We start from the raw sequence: 18208 nt of genomic DNA, 5'->3' as shown, positions 1-18208 counted from the left end.
TGATACAATTCTCATGAAAAATGAAAAATAAAATTGAAAAAAAGTCTTAAGTAAAAGATGGTAAAACACGTCTAAAGATATTAGATTTTTTTTTAATGGTTTTATTTTAATTGCATTACAATGGATCAGGGGCGGACCTACAGATTCTAAAGGTAAAAACTGAATCTAATTAGTGTGCAAACTAACGATGCAATAATGACAGCAATAATATAAATATTTTAATATATACTATAATATAATATTAAAATTGGTGCTATAGTAATATAATCAGTAATATCTATTATAGTAATACCCTAGTAAAATGTAAATGTATTGTAGTATAGTATCATACAGTGATTGTATTGCTACTCAAGTTGACAGGATACAGATCTTACTAAGATGACATCACAAAAATGTTTTTATTTATTTATTTATTTTCATGAGACATTTTGCAGTCGGGCCACGGTGACGTCAGCGGAGAGATCCCGCATTACGTCATCGTGAAGGCCACACACTGGAGGTGAGTGCTGCCTGTGTTTCTGATCTCAGCCACTGCTGCTGCTGCTGCTGCTGCTGAAAATTTCCACACAACGCCGTCCAGCTTTTCCGCAGAAGACTTCGTGCAGCACCGATGCAGCGGGACCTCACACCAAAGAAGCCTTGAGGGAAGCGGCGTGGCGACACCACAGCGGCAGTCCGACTTCTGTGAAGAGGAAACAGTGATGGTGCATGAAAACATGCCTCGATATAAATTCTGGTAAGTCCTGTGCAAGTGCACTGCTGCTGCTGCTGCTGCTGCTGCTGCTGCTACAACACAGGCTGTAGAGCTGCACAGCAGCGATCTTAACCTACTTTGTCACTCTGAGTTTACCCTTCAAGTTACGGCGGAGACAATGGAATAAAACGACATCATTGTTTTATTCTCATAATATTTTCATAAAGAACGGGTCGTCCTGGCAGACTGGTGAAACGACAAAATCTTGCGTCTGTCGACCGTACAGGTGTCACCAACATGACAAGTGAATGTCAGTCAGTCTTTGTCAGTCGTCTGTTTTTATCATCATCATCATCATCATCATCATCATCATCATCATTATTAGTACTATCATTATTGTTTATCCTAGAGAGTATTGATGACAACAATGCTGTAGAGTGTCTGTTAGGAATTGTGTAATATGTAGAAATAATCTAGGGAATCTAAAAGTATTTATTTTTTAAAAACACGGTTTGTCTAGTAGAACTGCAACGTTTGCATATTTTAGCTTGAAAAATTAGAACATATGTAAGAACAGGACAGAGTCATATCAGGTGCAGGTTAAAGTTGCAAGGTGAGGTTTTGGAAAAACACCAGGAGTGTTCCATAGTGGGGCCCAGAAATTGGCTACAAACACATGCCACTATTTTTTCTCTAACTGATGACCAAAGAGGAGTTCAAAGGTCAAGATGGATAGATATTTGATTTTTGGAGGATTTGGGGACTGGAGAAAAAAAAACTGAATACCTACTAACAAGTAGCAGTTGCTATCTATGCACCAAATTCAACTAGAAAAAGTACAGTATGATGGAGAGACCTGTTGAAGGATAACTTTTCCCAGAGTCTGATACACTGCTAAATCAGACACATATTTGATCCATTTCTATCAGTGTTTCCTGATGGCTGTAACTTGTATGTGTATAAAGGTTTGTCTAAATCTGCTTTAAAATATGACAGACAAACAGACAGGATAACAAACAAACAAACATGGCTGAGGGCGAAACCACCGTGTCATTTACAGGAAAACAGCATTGTCATCAGTGCTAATTTGTAGGTGTGATCCCATTAAACATCAGGGTCCTGAAGGATTGGCCTTTTTCTGGCAGAAACCATGGTGATCATCGTCAACAGGGCCCTGCCACAGACATCAGCGACTGGTACCAGACAGGAAGGACAGAGGAGTTCCCTATCTTCAAACTGCTTGTACTTCAACACTTACAACCTGAGTTCCTTTTAAATCAGCGATGTAGGTTTTCGTCAGGAAAGAGGATTAGCATATTGGGATGCCTGTGTAGTTTACAGTCCGATGATGTAAAAATAACTCTGGCCCAATCAGTGGCAACAGCTGCTGTGTCCTGTACCGAGCCAGACAAACACAGATTGCTCTTTACATACTCAAGTTTGTGTTTTTGACAGTGTGTTGCTACACATGAATCAAGAAGCCTCACTCGTGGACTCAGTGCATTAACAAAAGACTGAAGAGAGGGGATATTATTTGTCAAGTCCAAATACTCTGTGAGTCATTACTGTGAAAGTATGAAAGTTCCTCTGCAAAGTTAGTGGGACTGTAAACAAAGAGTTGCTCTTTTGGGGGTAGTTATTTATTAAATGTTGTTAATGCCACAGTGCTACAGAGAAAGACTAATGTTTGCTGGGCCCATGCCAGCGCTGAGGTTTGGGGTCAGCAACTGGAGAGCCAGTAAAGCTCTACAAGAATGTGGAGCCGTCTCATTTGTAGTTAAAGATAGAGGCAGCGGCGGGCTGTATCCTCGCTGACAGTTTCTAATTTCAGATATCATCAGTCGGTCTCCTGCTTTTGAGACACTTTTGTTTTAATGTTTTTCTTGATAGAAATAGGCTTGTTGCTAAAAGGAGAACCAACTCAGCTTGAAAAGGCAAAGGAGTTCAGCCATGGGGCTTCATGAAAGGTACGGCATGCTGACCATCTCGTTTCTCTGCCTAACCGTAGCGTTTCCTGCCTCTGCTGGTTTAATGTCTGCAGTAGATTGTACCGTTCAGACTAGAGGAGGCCACCTAGCCGGTGTTGCCGAGGTGGAAAAGAACATTGATGTTAATCTATGGAAACATTACATATATTTATACACATTAACAGTTGTTTAAACTGTAAGTGATGGATGAGATGGTGTAATACGTTCATGGTGATATACTGTAGTGGACCGTGGACATCAGATACTTTACATGAACATCTGTGATTTACACTTGTAGTTTCATTTATCATTGACCCAAGAGTGGAGCAGCGATTTGTCATTCCTGTTGTTTTTGCATTGCATTATAAACATTTAAGCCAGTTTTAATCACCTGGATTTTTCATTGTGACAATTAATGACATAATTTCCTGCAGAAACATACAGTGTCTTCTTAGTAATATTATATTTAGAAAGATTATATTAAAGGTTGTCACTACTGCCAAGTTAAATTTTAGTTTTTTCCCTTTCCCCTTTTTTTTCCTTGGTAATTTTTAGTCAGTTTACAGATTATCTTTCTGTATGGCTAATGTTGTGATGTCAGTTAGGTTGTAGTTCTAAAATATCTTTAGTTTTTTTGTTGTTTTTTTAAACAGGTTATTTTGAGGCCTTTGAGCTATATTTAGGTTTGTGTATGTGCTTAATGATTGAGTTGAGCTGTAAATCTGACTGCAAAAAACAAAAATACAAAACAGTGTAAATTGAAGAAAAGTAGCAAAAAGAAAATCTGTGCAGTTATTTTCAATTGAACACGGGGATAATTCTAATTTCTGCACCACGGGCAACTGCACCATAATATTCAGGTCTGCCAATTACTGTCAGAGTAATTTGAAATAACACGCCTGAATGACTGTTTTGCAGAAAAAGTGCTTTCAATCCACTCGCCCAAGACGTGCCACTGAGTTTTAACTGTCGTCCCACTGAGCGCTATCACAGAAGATATTAACTAGAGCACAAACTTACTCCCACGTAGTTTGTAAAAGAAACTTTGTCTGCAGTGAAAGGTGTTTGTGTGTGTGTGTGTGTGTGTGTGTGGAGGGATGGCCGTGTGGTGCTATGTTTTTACGAACAGAGTGGCTGGGTTCTTTGCTGCCATGGCAACAAACCACATGACTAGGTGTATTAGATTGCCTTGGACATTGTGCAGCGAGGCATAGTGTGAGCATTCTCTGCTGCTCTGCCCCTTTCAAAGTCTTGTCCTTTTGCTTTCTTATGTCCAACCCCCCCATGGCCTCCCCCCGGCTAAATTAACCTGCTACGTGGACCAAATGGCCCATTGATTCCCCCCGTTGGGCACAATGAGTTGTAGTGCCCCTGGTTGTTCTGACTGAATGCACTGGGTACCCTGTATTTCACACAGTCAGGTACTTTTTTACCTCTCCCATCAAATAGCAATTGTCCAGTGTCCACTGGTGGTAACACAACCAGGACCTGTAGCATTAGGACTGTCTGCTTGGGAAATTGTGATGTCGTATTTGTCCAGCTTTTCAAAAGCCACAGATTATAATGGAACTTCTATGGCATGAAACACTTGAGCTGTAGGTTAAGACAGTCAGTGATAACTACAGACACAAAATCAACACACCTCAACCCTATCACTGCCTGCCCACCGTCATTCACAATGCCTCAGTCACGGAGCTGCCGTGCTGTAGGTTTTGGAGTTGGCACTAAGCCCCGCCCCCATGTTTAAAGACGCAACATCAACGATGATGAAAGAAGAAAAGAGAAGTGAAGCTAAATTATAGGATGATGATTAGGATTAGGGCTGGGGTTAGAGTTATGATTAATATGAACTGTGAACTGAGGAGAGGCCCCGGCTACATGTGTGAATCTGCATCTTCTGCATCCATTTGTATGGGTAATAATTATGGGGAATTATTATTACGTTTTCATTGTGTTTTATTGCTGTGCTGTATTGCATAGCATTTATTTTTCACTTTGCAAGACCACAGTTTAACGTCAACAGTTATTATAAAGTAGTGTGTTTTCAATGATCAACCGTTATGGTGTAGATGGAACATAACTGCAGCACATGTTCTCTGACTGTTCTTTTCCTCTCCCTGACCAGAATGATTGAAGACTGTGGGCAGAGAGGCGACAACATGGCAGATAGAAGGCAACTGTTTGTGGAGATGAGTAAGTGCTCCCGGACACGTCGCCGCGTGATTTATACCGAGCTGTTTTACACACTGGCCATAAAAATGGCAAATATCTCCTGTAACTTTCACTGAAGGCTATTTTTCTTTCCTTGTGTCGACCAAATGCTTTTTAAACACAGACTGACGGGCCCTGTGACTGGAGCACATTCACTTTTTACTCTTTACACAACATAAAATACAGTTCTGTTTCTTTGTCCTGTTTTATTGCTTTTTCAACAGTTTAGAGATGGCCCTGTTTATTTATTTATGGGATCATTAATGCTGAAGTTTCCCTTTTTACCTTTTCAGAACTTTTGTTACTTCATTTAATGAATAATTTTAATTAATTTTTAAATACTTAAGTTTTAAATAATAAGTTTAAAAAGTTTATTTTATCATTGTTTGTACTGAACATAGGAAGGAGCAACATTTTGAGGTGAATTAATTGTTTTCATATGTGGTTGTCACATGCATTTTTTTAACCATTATTCAACTAACAATTTGGGTTATAAAGTCTATAATTATTAAATACATATATTGTTTACTGTGTCCAAACCAGGTGACTATCAACATTTTGCCTCTGCAGTGTACAGTGCTGGAGTTAGAGAAGCAGAATTTTTATTATAAAACGCTCTTAGAACGACTTATTGACCTTAGAAAATTGTTGCCGACAACTCTGCAGTTTACTGGTCCACGAAGGCACTGACTTCGAATGCATCTCATATAGAAATGAAATTATACTATGACAAAGTTTTATTGGCATACACATCACAACCACACACTTTCCTCCCAGTTTAACAGGTGCAGTAGCTGATTTCTTAGAAGAAACGTTTTTGTTACCACAATATAAATATACTCTATGACTATAATTATTTTCTAATGTCATTTTATTATGATTTTCTGAAAGTGAACTTTTCCTTCAGGGGCTCAGGATCTGGATTCTATACGATTATCAACGTACAGAACAGCCTGTAAACTCAGATTTGTGCAGAAGAAATGCAACTGTAAGTATGTTTGTTTTTTTTTTAAACTGACTACAACCCTACTGTTCACCTCGCATTATCGCTTATATTTGGTGTGTGTGTGTTTCCTGCTGGCTCTTCAGTGCATTTGGTGGACATCTGGAATGTCATCGAGGCTTTTCGGGAGAACGGGCTCAACACCATGGACCTCAACACGGAGCTCTCTGTGGCTCGTCTGGAGATGGTGGTCTCCACCATTTTTTACCAGCTGAACAAACGCATGCCCACCACCCACCAGATCAACATAGATCAGTCCATCAGCCTGCTGCTCAACTTCCTGCTAGCGGCCTATGACCCGTGAGTAACCTGTGAGATGAGCAACACTGGCTGGTTGACTACTATTCTTTGTTTTGTTTTGTTAATTATATTGGCTAATAATTAAAATATTTAAAATGTTAATCTGCACAAATTAAAATGTATTTTGCACATTTTAGGGACAGCCTCGGCAAGATATCTGTCTTTGTTGTGAAGATGGCACTAGCGACCATCTGTGGAGGGAAAATCCTGGACAAATTAAGATGTAAGAAGAACCTTATTTTGGTTTTTAAATTGTGAAAAATGAAATTGAAAACCAACACTTCCTCCTGTGATTAATCAACGCAGTGTCCTTATAAAGTTGGCTCAGTTTGTGCTAGTCTCAGCAGCGTATTGCTATTTAAACTACAAATCTAATGTTACTTTTTCCGCACGTGTTTTTTTTTCTATGTCTACTGGCCCAAAAAGTAAGAAGTCATTAGTCACTGTGTGAGAGTTATGACATAATCTGGTAATTTAAAGTTGCAGTAACAGCATGTAAGAAGCAGAAAGGCAGAGCCATCTCAGGGTGTGCAATAACATCTTGTTTGAATAACTGCTTTACTTTGATTTGTTTTCACAAATAACTGGGATAATTGTATTGTGTAACACTGTAATTAGCTGACTGGGTGGGTAATTAGTTTGATTAATTTGCATAATCTCCCCCTGTGTTGTTTCCAGATATTTTTTCCCAGATTTCAGATTCTGCTGGAATAATGGCACAGTCACAGTTTGACCAATTTCTGAGGGAGGTCCTGAAATTACCCATGGTGGTTTTCGAGGGGCCGTCTTTCGGTTACACAGAACAAGCGGCGAGAGGCTGCTTCGCACAACAGGTGAGTGTTAAGCAGATGTGTGATTGCTCCGGCTTCAACGGTGTGGGTGAATCTCCTCTGTGCTGCGCCTCTACAGAAAAAGGTCTCGCTCAACACATTCCTGGATACGTTGATGTCAGACCCGCCTCCTCAGTGTCTGGTGTGGTTGCCGCTCATGCATCGGCTCGCCAACGTGGAGAACGGTGAGAATATTTATAAACATCTAGAGGCCTAGCATCAGTGCTGGAGGACGGCCGTGAAGTTCATCACGAACTTGAGTCACTCTGATCACTCAGGCAGACACACCCCCGCACGAATGATAAAGACAACGCTAATGCACATCGCACCCCCTGCATGAGAGGGTGTTAGTGATGCACTCATCGTCACAGTCCACCTCCATATGAGCTAAAGTAACTTTGTGACATGTTCACACTTCATGAATATTTCAATCTGCAGCATCTGCCTTTCAAGAGTTTGGAAGAAGGTTTGTGTTAGTATTTGCAAGCATGGAGCGTTGAGTATCACTCAGCGGCCCATGTTATATGTCATCATTTGTTGTCTTTTTACTTTCTCTAGTGAATCTTTTCCACTCTCTCTGTTGAATAGAATGATCCGTGTTATTGGCTGGGCACAGATTGTGAATTTCAACTTTGCTGTCATTGTCTAACGTCTGGGAGAGCGTGTTGTCTTAGCTCTTGGTTAGCTTTTTATCTGGAATGCTAATGGCTCAGCTGTGGTGCAGGAGCATGACGTCAGCTGTGTGAGGAGACTGAAGGCTGTCTGCTCAGTGCATGGATGGCTCGGCAGTGTAAAAACCTTGCTGCATTTGTTGGTCAGTTTCTCAGCCTACGTAGGTATCAACAGATAGAATGACACGCTACCAATAATGTCGTGAATCTTTGCGTGGTAATTTTACACGTACATAACAAATACATGCAGATTACAAGGTTGCTGCAGATATCTTCTACCTTTTGTGTTATTTTATGTTTTATACAAAATTTCAAGAATACATGCACGCTTCACATTTATGTTATTTAAAGGTGCAAAACATCTGTGGTTGCTGCCACATTCGCTTGTGTACATGTGTCTGTGTCAGTCAGTGAGTCTGTGTGAGTGTGTGTCTTTGTGTCTCTGATCCGTTCTCTCCTCCCTGCAGTCTTTCACCCGGTCGAATGCTCCTACTGCCATACTGAGAGTATGATGGGCTTCCGCTACCGCTGCCAGCAATGTCATAATTACCAGCTCTGTCAGGACTGCTTCTGGAGGGGGCATGCCAGTGGTTCCCATAGCAACCAGCACCAAATGAAGGAGTACACGTCATGGGTAAGAGGTGGGGGAGGTGACATAGGGAGCAAGAGGAGGGGAGAGGGGCGGGCAGAGGGGGGTGTGTCTGCACCGGACCAGTCATGGTGGCTATTCTCGCACTGCTTCACCACGTCGTAGAGAGCGGCAATTGTTCAACGCAGGTGACGGCGTTGGTCGCCACCTCGTTGTCACGTGTGCTAAAAGTAAAGCAGTGTCTCCGTCGTCCTCACAGTCTGTGCCTCACTGCTTTGTTTCCCCCAGAAATCCCCTGCTAAGAAGTTATCCCGCGCGCTCAGTAAGTCGCTGAGCTGTGCAACCAGTGGAGAGCCTCTTCACCCCATGTTTCTGGAGACGCCAGAGGAACCGTTCAACCTAGCTCATATTGTGTAAGTTCATCTGCCCCCCCGCCCCGGGCAAATGTGGCCCGTTTTGAAACGCCTGGTTTCAGCCCTCAGCTGATGTTTATCCTGTGGCTCCTCTTCAGTCTAAAGTGTATTGGTTCCACTGATCAATGAGGCTAAATTATAGCCTCAGGAAGGATAGTGATCTGCACATTTGCATTTCCTTATAAATAAGCAGACAAAGGAGTGCACCTGCTGATAACAACCTAATCAGATAAAAATCCAAAGCTTCAGCTGCTTTTGTTGCTAATGTGCACACCCTATGTTTATTTGATAATTTAGTTTTTAAACAATCTTTCTCGGTTCTTTAGATATCTACTTTTCACTCACATGTATGATATAATCTCCAAAAACACCATTTGAACACCAGCAGTCTGTGAAGACTGACTCTTTTCTACTGCTTTTAAATCCTGCCTTTCTATGACATTTATTTATGCATTTAATGATCAAATGCACTGTTTATCCTGAAACTGCACTTTCTGCCTCTACTGTTTTGTACTGTATTGTAACTTTATTGTTGTCCCTTCTCCTGTTTTTTTATTCTGCTCAAAATAGAGATACGTGGTGAGTTTTTGTTTTTCTACTGTTTGACATTTCCAAATTAATATGTTTTATGGGGCATCATTTTTTTTTACTCATTATTATTATTTTGAATCACTATCACCGTGTTTGTTGACCCAGTCGTCTCTCCTTTAAGTCATTGCATGTTTTAATCGTTGACTAGATCTCAGGTAGGGATGGGTGTCAAACTGGCGACTTTTATCTCTATTAACTGAATAATGTACAGTTAATCCACTGGAGTGTGACGGTGTGTTTAAGTGAAGTGAAAGAATGGGAAATCTCTGTTCAGTCTCTTAACTGAAGGCAACAGCAAAACCTACAACTTGGCCAAAAGATGAATGCGTCAAACCAGTGACAGTCGTGAAGCATTTCACAAACAGCGACCAAAAGTGGGTCACAGAGCAATTTAATACAAATCAGAGAAATGTGCAGCATTTGGATAGGTTTTGTATGGCCCACGATTTCTTTTTCGAAATGCATCTTTCATGGCCACCAGTGACGTAGATTTTAAAAAAATTTAAATATTGTATATTTTTGCATCACTTCAAGGATGATTTGATTATATTTTACTTACCATTTTTGAAAAGGCAAATATTAACTGCATACATATACACATATATAGACACAAATACGGTCATAAAACACCAAAACAAATCAATCTGAACAATCCTCACACCAGCACTATTACTAGAACAATTCAACCATTAATGTTACCCATCTCTTACCATCACTAATTGTATCAATAAACTAGAGCTCTTCATGTGTGGTGTTGAGGTAATCCGTCTCATATCTCTAATAACATTTAACTTTACTTTGTTTGTTTCTGTGCAGGCCTCCAAGACCGGTGAACGTCCCTAACGACTACTCTTTCTCCCACTCCATGCCGACATCAGGGAACCCTTACTCCACCAAAAAGTGAGTGAACAAAACAGCAGGGACAATAGACGCCCTGGATTTGACAACAGATCTTTTCAGTTGGCCACGGTCCCTGAAGGCCTGCGCTCTGTAGAACCACTCTTTGACCCACAACGTCTCTATTTTCTTTTATCGTATCTCTCTCTGTGTGTGTGTGTGTCTCTGTGTGTTGTCCCTATGCCTTTTTGTGGTTTCATGGCACTGAATATAAATGGCTTGCCTTACAGCAAGAATAATGATGTTGAGCAGAGAAAGCCCTTGACTGGGGCTGCTCCACATCTGTTGAGAGGGAGAGGGTAAGTGACACAGGTGTGCATTTGAGAGTGCCTTTATTATGACTCTAATGCATGTGTGAACTAATATAAATGATAAATAATTACAGGATATGAACCAGGGAGTGCTAATTTGCCTTGAGGACACTGTTACTAAACTGGTGGTCTTGTAGAGAGTTGTTAAACCAGAGGAGCTGTTTTAGTGACGTCAGATGAAGTGTACATCATACAATTCAAATTTCAAAATTTCAATAAAGTGACTCTACATGTTTCATATGTACAGGAGAGTGTGTGTGACCTAAAAAAATAACGACTTTTTTTAATAACAGAGGACTGAGTGATCAGTGCTGGTTGGAGCTTCCAACAGTGCATGACGCTCATACAGTTCATGAACACAGTCTTTATTCTTTGGCCCTGGCCTTCATCGGCGGTGGCTCTCCCAAACATAATATGGCCTTGTTTCTATCTAGTCAGCCATGAAAGGCTGCATTTCAGCTGATCTGTCCTCATCCTGATCTCTGTGGTTTCTGTTGTCTCTCTCTCTGTCTCTCTCTTTTGTCTGTGTAACATTGTTTTATAAAAACGCTCCCTCCACTGTTCCAGGTTGAACTACAACCTTGATGTTGCAGATAGACTTGCAGACGAACATGTTCTGATCGGCCTCTATGTCACACTACTCCAAAACAACCCCAACACATGGTTAGTGGGTGTGGAGGCTTGTGTGCTGTGCCGCAGAACGTCATTGTCCTTCACTTAAAACCTACTCTGAATGTCTGGCAGTACTAATGATGCATGCTGTTGGACAGTTTGACAGAAAAATCCTCGTTTTCACACAAATGTTACCAGTGAAACCCGAGGTCCGAAAGGTCTTAAGGATCCCAAAACTGATGGAAGGACGAAGCCGGCAGCCTTACTGTATACATTCTAGTAATGTCATTAGGTTTGACTGCATTAATATGACCATCTAATCCCTTCAAAACGACTACTCTATATTTGTTGTAATGACACACTATTTAAAGAGAGTTGTGTGTTTGTGTGTTTTCTATCTTTGACTTTTCCTTGTTTCCTTGCTGCATATTTAACATCTCTTCTGCTGTGTGTCATTAACTGTGTCATGTTGTGACTCCCATCTCTATTTTCCTCTTGATCAGCTTGCTCGAGAGCAGTAACCATCAAGATGAAGAGCACAGCCTCATTGCCCGCTATGCTGCTAGACTGGCTGCTGATGCTGCGGTGAGATTAAATATCTAAACGATACTAGACATCCAATAATATGTTGGAGTTTATCAGGCTCCAGATCAGGAAAAAACCCTGTCCTTGATAAGAAGAGGCTTTAACCTGTGCTGTCACTGTCTGTTCGTGTTATTGCTTAAATGTCAAAGGGCACCGGTCACTTCTCTTGTGCCTGCGCACTGATGTAATTTTTAAGAGGTCTTGACGGATGTTCGGTGGCTCGACCTTTGTGTTTCCCTTTGTGAGATATGAATTCAGGAAGCGGGTGACATCATCCTGAGGTAGAGCCAGCTCACGTGTTGTCCCTTGCTTGGTTTCACCAACAGGCTCAACAGCAGCGCGTCCCCAAAGACCTGCCCTGTTCTCTGGATGCCAACAAACAGCAGAGGCAGCTCATTGCTGAGCTGGAGAGCAAAAACAGGTTAGGGATGACTGGCTTTCTGAGACTGTTCAGCCCTTTGCTCTTTGTCTCCAGAGGAATGCCAAGACAGAAATAAATACTGAACTGAAAGCACATGGATTACCTACAGTGTGTCACGTCATCACCTAAAACAGTCACTGGTATTGTTTTCAGTCCCTCTGGAAATAGAAAACCAAAGTTAACATGTGTTTATTTAAAAGCAAACACATTTTTATTATTCTTATTCTTTGAAGTATACTCAGTTGATGGCTACTAACTGCTTAAGTAAAGGATACATAAAAATACAGTCTGTACAAAAGTAAAAAAAAAAAAACATTTCACAATGTTTACTGATTTATATTTGTCTGCCGTCGCAGAGAAATTCTGCAGGAAATCCAGCGTCTGCGCCTCCAGCATGAGGAGGCGTCACAACCACCTCCTGACAAAGCTCAGCAGAATCCAACTCTGCTGGCTGAGCTCCGTCTTCTCAGGTAACTGCTCAGCACCAGAGAGGGCGGGACCTCGAAACGGAAAACTGGAAGAAAGATAGAGTGAAGTCTGGCCATTTGACTTTAGTCATGTTGGCAGATGAGCATCATCATTTACAACATCTGACACCATGACACAAATATGCAACATGTAAATATACAAAAAATATACAGCATAAGTTTAACCTGGAAATAAATTAAAATACATTAATAGTGGTCAGAAAATACTATAAAGGTTTACCTGTTATTTTTCATACTTGTTTTCAATGTTATCATTCAGTCACAGTATTATTATTATTATTAATAACTAATCTGTTAGTCTCAGTCCAAGTCTCTGTCTTGGGCTGCAGTAGAATTCACACTTGTGTTTTAACTTTGTGTGTTTTCTGTGCGACGCAAAATGTTTCGACACCACAGATGGGCACAGCGCCTCTTACTTCTCCATTTTTTACCTGCTGACATGACATTACAACATCATCACCCTGTACACCTTGTTTCCTCTGTTAGGCAACGCAAAGATGAGCTGGAACAAAGAATGTCTAGTCTGCAGGAGAGTCGCAGGGAACTCATGGTGCAGCTGGAGCAGCTAATGATGCTTCTCAAGGTAGCAGAAACGTGTCTTTCATCACGCTCACTGCACAGTAGTCACATACAAATCAAGTCGCCCTCGTCATTACCGCACAAAGACACACTCTGTTTCCTGAAGACAAAAATGTGCTTGTAGTATTTTTTTTTTTTTTTTACATTTGCTTTTTGGACAGAATCAATTATACTGCAGTTTTTTTTTGTGTTTGCATGTTTATATAATACTACATGGGCATGTGCTGTAGCTTCTCATATTGATACAGGTGGTGGGCAATATGGCCAGATGATGAATGTACCTTGTATTACAATTTCTCCCAGCTGCGGCTGATCACTCCAGCTAATGTAAAGCAAACACTGCACTTTACAGATGAGGAGACCTGAGAAATTACCCATAATGTCCGTTAGAGGGCATCCATCCTGAACAACCAAGCGCTATTTAAGTCACTCCTCTTAACACCATTTTTCCTTTTTTATGCATATATACAGTATGTATGTATAAATAAATATATATACACACACATATATGAAAATGGTGAACAAAGGTTAGAGCTGTTTCTGAGGCAATCATCCCAAAAAAATCTGATTTATTCTATTTATTCTTTTTAATTATTTCGTGATGCATTGGGTTTTTTTATAAATGGAAACTTGGACGCCTGTTTGCAAAATGACTTTGTTGTTGTCTAGAAAAAAACCTCAGGAACTTTTAGTTTTTTTGATTATAAATTGAAGTAGAAAATGATGCTTTAAATATAGTTTTTTTCCAACACAATCTGAAAGACTTTTTGTTTACTCAACCCTACCACTGTTTTTGTCTCGTTTGGTTTGTGGTCATGCCTGGAAAATTCATGCAAAATGTTGTGTATCTCAATAGTGTTGCATTCCAAGAAAACCCAGTTTAATGACCCTTCATGTGTGTAATGTGTGGATTTTTAGAACTGAGACTAAAACCTATTAAACTGAATTGTTGTTGTAGTTGTTTACCAGGGTTAACTGGAGGTTCACTGCTCTGTTTGGAGCTGAGGGGATAAAAAAAGTTTTATTACTGCTTATTGTGTTTGCCTTAATAAGAAACACTTTGACTCGGGTTTTCGAACCGTTCCACTCTCTTGCTGTTTCTCTACGGTCGTGTCTTCCACTACTTTACCTCATGACTATATTGTTCTATATTGTTCTGGTGTGTTCCCCGCCCCCCCCCCCCTTTCCCCTAGTCACACCATCAGCCGGTCAATACCCACACCCATCCACTCGGACTCCGCTTGCACGACCCCAACTCACACACCTCAGGACTCACTCATGGGCGTGGGAGGGGACGTTCAAGAAGCCTTTGCTCAAGGTGAAGAAAGTATGGGATTGAGAAGCAGAATATAGTTTGCTTGAACTGTAAATTTGCAGTACATATTCTTACAGAGGTAGCTGTCATTCTGATTGGTTTATATCATATCATATTATATTGAATAAGAAACACTTCCTCGTAGTAATAATCATAGTTAAAAGAACTGAAGTACAAATACAAAAAACATTGTTATGCCAATGCAGAAGTATTTATATCGCCTTCATCAGTTACTTTGAAACCAAATTTCTAGGTTCCTGCCCGTCTCTCTGTGGATGGTGACTTCTTTTTTTTTTAATTTATCCTTTGTTTAAAAGGTCCACGAAGAAATCTGAGGAATGACCTGCTCATTGCTGCTGACTCCATCACCAACACCATGTCGTCACTAGTCAGGGAATTAAATTCTGGTAGGAACTAATAAAAATGTGCTCACTGTCTCTTTGTCCTTGAGAGATATAAAAAATAACTGATTTAATGTGTTCCTATTAAACAGAGGGAGGAAGTGAGACTGAGAGCACTGTGGACTCAGACTACGGACGTGGTGATCTGATGGCCACGACCTCCTCAGACCCCTTCATGTACAAAACAAGGTTTTTATCCCGTTCTGTATGCTTCAGCGCTCAGCTCATCTTCAGTTGTCCAAACCACTGTAAACAAATGTCTGTAGGACTGCTTAGCCATCAATTGAATATTTTCATAGTATTTAAAAGACAATTGAAGAAACCGGGCTTCCCCTGGCGCTCACCTTTGGTCTCATATCAAACCACTGTACTGCAGGAGGGCCAGTGCTGTAGACGAGGACTGCTTTGAGCATGACCTGGAGCGGCAGCTGGATGACGAGTTCAAGTTGGACGAGCTCATAAAGCACAGGCAGGAGCCGGAAAAGACATGCATGGTGAGAACCAGACTGAAGCAGAGAAAGAGGAAATGTCATGGTTAGGGCTGTAACTGTAGGAAAATAGAACCCCAAAAACTACAATACATAGTTTAATATGCAGAAAACAATTCTGAGTGGTTGTAAAGTCATCCATTAGTGGTGAGATGCTCTGGTGATTGCAAATGAAGCTGAAAAAAGGGACAGAAAATACGTCTGTTCAGCCCATTTCACCTGACGGTTTTGATACTCAAAAAGTGGAGCCAAATTTCTTTATCATCTCCACAGTAGGAAAACAATCATCAGACTATACAAAAACATGCACTATTATTATGATTATTATTACTACCAACACAGCTGCTTATGATTATTATTACTACCAACACAGCTAAAGATAACATAACTAAAGCTGTGTAATCCACTGCAAGGAAGATAAAAGATGTATATGTACATTATTTCTAATTCTAAGCTATTGAATTTGCTTTTTACAGGTTACTCTGCAGCAGTAACTATGTTTGTTCACGGGACTGGTAAGTTTTTAAAATGAGGAATATTTTTCATATTATAACCACATCAACATTTATTTTCTTTGTACTTGTTAGAGCTAAGTACAATCTAACAGAGTCTCTTTTTTTCATGCAGGTGAGCAATATGAAAAGCAACACAAGTAGAAAACACTGGACACGACAACACTGGGCTCTGGCATTCTAAAAAAACAAAGAACCTGTGTAGAAAAAAAAAAACAAGTCTCACCACAGGATACATTTATGTAAAGATATATATTTTTAACCAACCACATATTTAAGGTGAAACTGTGAGCTAATGTAAAGAGATTAATTATTGAACTGTCAATAATACCACAGGTGCCATAAAAACTATATGATTTCAATTTTTATTTTAGTATTATTTTAATTATTGGGGACTTATTTGCATTGTACATCAAAACATGATGTTCATGGGGTGGCAATTGTTTCAATTCTAATGGGTCTGAGTTGATTTTTAGTGACTTTGAATCAGGTTATGGAATCTCAAACTTACACTGGACTTGAAGTTGTTAATGACATCAATTGCATTCTTTTGTAAATGTGAAATTCTAGCCTTGTGTTTTTTGTTTTGTTTTTTTGCTTTGATATATGGCTATTTCTCCTATTTCTCACTGTTGATGTCATGTGGCTTTTGTATTTTTTAATCGTTTTTGTGGAAAAAGGCAAATGGTTGTTGATTATGTAGGTTTGTTTTACTTCACATACGATACCAATGCACCCTGCCTTAACTGACTGGATGACCTCTTCAGAGAGTTTGTTCAGACTGTCAACGCAGCATGTAGCGAACAAGCGGGATGTGATTAAACAGTAACAGATTTTACACTGTTGGCGCAAAAATGTTGACTTAAAGACAGATCAAAAATGTCTTAACACATAGGGACGAAAAGGATGTGACACACACGTCTCCAAATAGGTCAAAGGCGTATACTGGTAAGATACCGGTATGTACTGGTAACAAATAGTGTTTACTATTAATGGTTTATGAATTAAGGCTCAATCACAGATCATTCGTCGTCTCCTCATTCGTTAACGTCAGTGCTCTTATTCGAATCTGTGCATGACTTGCACACAAAACACCTACGCCCGCACACACTCGGTAATGTGTTTCCCGAGTGTGTGTGAAACTTTACTCTGTCACTTTGAGAACAGTGGCAAGCCAATCTAAAATCATAAATGTGTGAAATATATCTAGTTTGATTTTTGAGCAAGTTCATAGCAGTGATTTTGCATGGTGGTGATGCATAATAAAGTGTTGACACAATATCACAATTCTTGCCTATGAACTCCTTCTCTCTTTCATTTTCCATTCCAGAACGGCACACTTCAATTGGCTTGGTTTGGCAGTGCACATTTATTATCTGTCATAAATGCACTGCTGGCTGCCCTCAGCCCATTGTCTATAATTCATCACACAGAGCCACCATCTGAGGTAACATAAAAGCAGCCATCCAGCTCTGAATCTCACATTCATACGAGGAGAGTTTTTTTTTTAGTTAAGCAGTTTTAGCAGTATTTGAAACTAGTGTAAAGATATTTGATTTTTATTATTGTTGTATACAAACGTATCTAAACATCCATCTATTTTTGCCACTTCCCTTTCATGGTCATGTGAGGGGTAGGTTACACCTAGACAGTTCACTGGTCGACACTCCGAAATATTGTTAATTTCAGATGATAAATTAACCTAATCCTATAGGAAGAGACTGAAGTACAAGGGGAAACCCATGCACAGAATGGGAAAATATGCAAACAAAACACAAAAAGCAAACCAGTGATATTGTTGTTGCTCTGTTAGGTAAGAGCTCCCACCGCAAAAAACACTAAAGAATAGTACATTTTTAATACATACAAAACAAATTAATTCATCTGAGCAATACTCTATCTACTCTCCCAGTCCAAGTAACAAACTACTTTATTAATGGTGGATTTCGTACCAAGCTTCAACTACTGTATTTTCTATTAAGTACGTGACTGCACCCTGCTGTTAAAAATGTGTAAATGCTCCGTCCAACTGACTGCTCTTAGCAATATTTGTTTTCGTTTTCCTTTGTAAAAACGTATGAATCCAAGTTAAAAAGAGAAATATTCTCTTGGTAGTGGTAGGTGTACTGTAAATAAATTTACAAAAAAGTAACGGAGAAGACAGTGTTTGAATAGCCTAAAAAAACGCTCTGAATTCAATAAAACTTGAAATCGTTTGAGACTTTTAAGTTTCTAATATTATTAATATTGTTGTTAATTATTGTTTATATTATTGTTGTTATTTACTACTATTTCTACTATTCCTTCTTCTTCTACTACTACTACTACTA

The 18208-nt window shown here is 39.8% G+C and overlaps 1 protein-coding gene across 5 annotated transcripts; it reads left to right on the top strand.

Moving 5' to 3' along the window:
- Nucleotides 1-423: 423 nt before the first annotated feature.
- Nucleotides 424-17161, top strand: dtna (dystrobrevin, alpha). 5 transcript variants are annotated; one of them, XM_025052612.1, is made up of 23 exons: nucleotides 2333-2661; nucleotides 4787-4854; nucleotides 5780-5860; nucleotides 5962-6175; nucleotides 6313-6398; nucleotides 6854-7008; nucleotides 7085-7190; nucleotides 8144-8310; nucleotides 8554-8678; nucleotides 9249-9257; nucleotides 10086-10169; nucleotides 10397-10465; nucleotides 11045-11140; nucleotides 11593-11674; nucleotides 12001-12095; nucleotides 12452-12565; nucleotides 13070-13201; nucleotides 14326-14480; nucleotides 14795-14884; nucleotides 14971-15067; nucleotides 15255-15372; nucleotides 15843-15881; nucleotides 15994-17161. In XM_025052612.1, the coding sequence occupies exons 1-22, from the start codon at nucleotides 2645-2647 to the stop codon at nucleotides 15858-15860; spliced, it is 2178 nt and encodes a 725-aa protein (XP_024908380.1). In that variant the 5' UTR covers nucleotides 2333-2644; the 3' UTR covers nucleotides 15861-15881; nucleotides 15994-17161. The 5 variants fall into 5 exon arrangements, with proteins under 5 accessions (XP_024908376.1, XP_024908377.1, XP_024908378.1 ...); XM_025052608.1 differs by lacking the exons at nucleotides 2333-2661; nucleotides 14326-14480; nucleotides 14795-14884; ... (2 more) ...; nucleotides 15843-15881; nucleotides 15994-17161 and adding an exon at nucleotides 424-736 and having other exon boundaries at nucleotides 13070-13731; XM_025052609.1 differs by lacking the exons at nucleotides 10397-10465; nucleotides 14326-14480; nucleotides 14795-14884; ... (2 more) ...; nucleotides 15843-15881; nucleotides 15994-17161 and having other exon boundaries at nucleotides 2326-2661; nucleotides 13070-13731.
- Nucleotides 17162-18208: the final 1047 nt, after the last annotated feature.

This window comes from Cynoglossus semilaevis, chromosome 20 (assembly GCF_000523025.1).
Source record: "Cynoglossus semilaevis isolate Cse_v1.0 chromosome 20, Cse_v1.0, whole genome shotgun sequence".
Lineage (NCBI taxonomy): Eukaryota > Metazoa > Chordata > Actinopteri > Pleuronectiformes > Cynoglossidae > Cynoglossus > Cynoglossus semilaevis.
The sequence above is the reverse complement of the archived record's forward strand: the minus strand, read 5'-3'. Positions and strand labels throughout refer to the sequence as shown.

Coding starts and splice junctions, on each gene's coding strand:
- dtna (XM_025052612.1), top strand. Junction 4,855..5,779: donor GCAACTGTTTGTGGAGATGA/GTAAGTGCTCCC, acceptor CTTTTCCTTCAG/GGGCTCAGGATCTGGATTCT. Junction 5,861..5,961: donor TGTGCAGAAGAAATGCAACT/GTAAGTATGTTT, acceptor CTGGCTCTTCAG/TGCATTTGGTGGACATCTGG.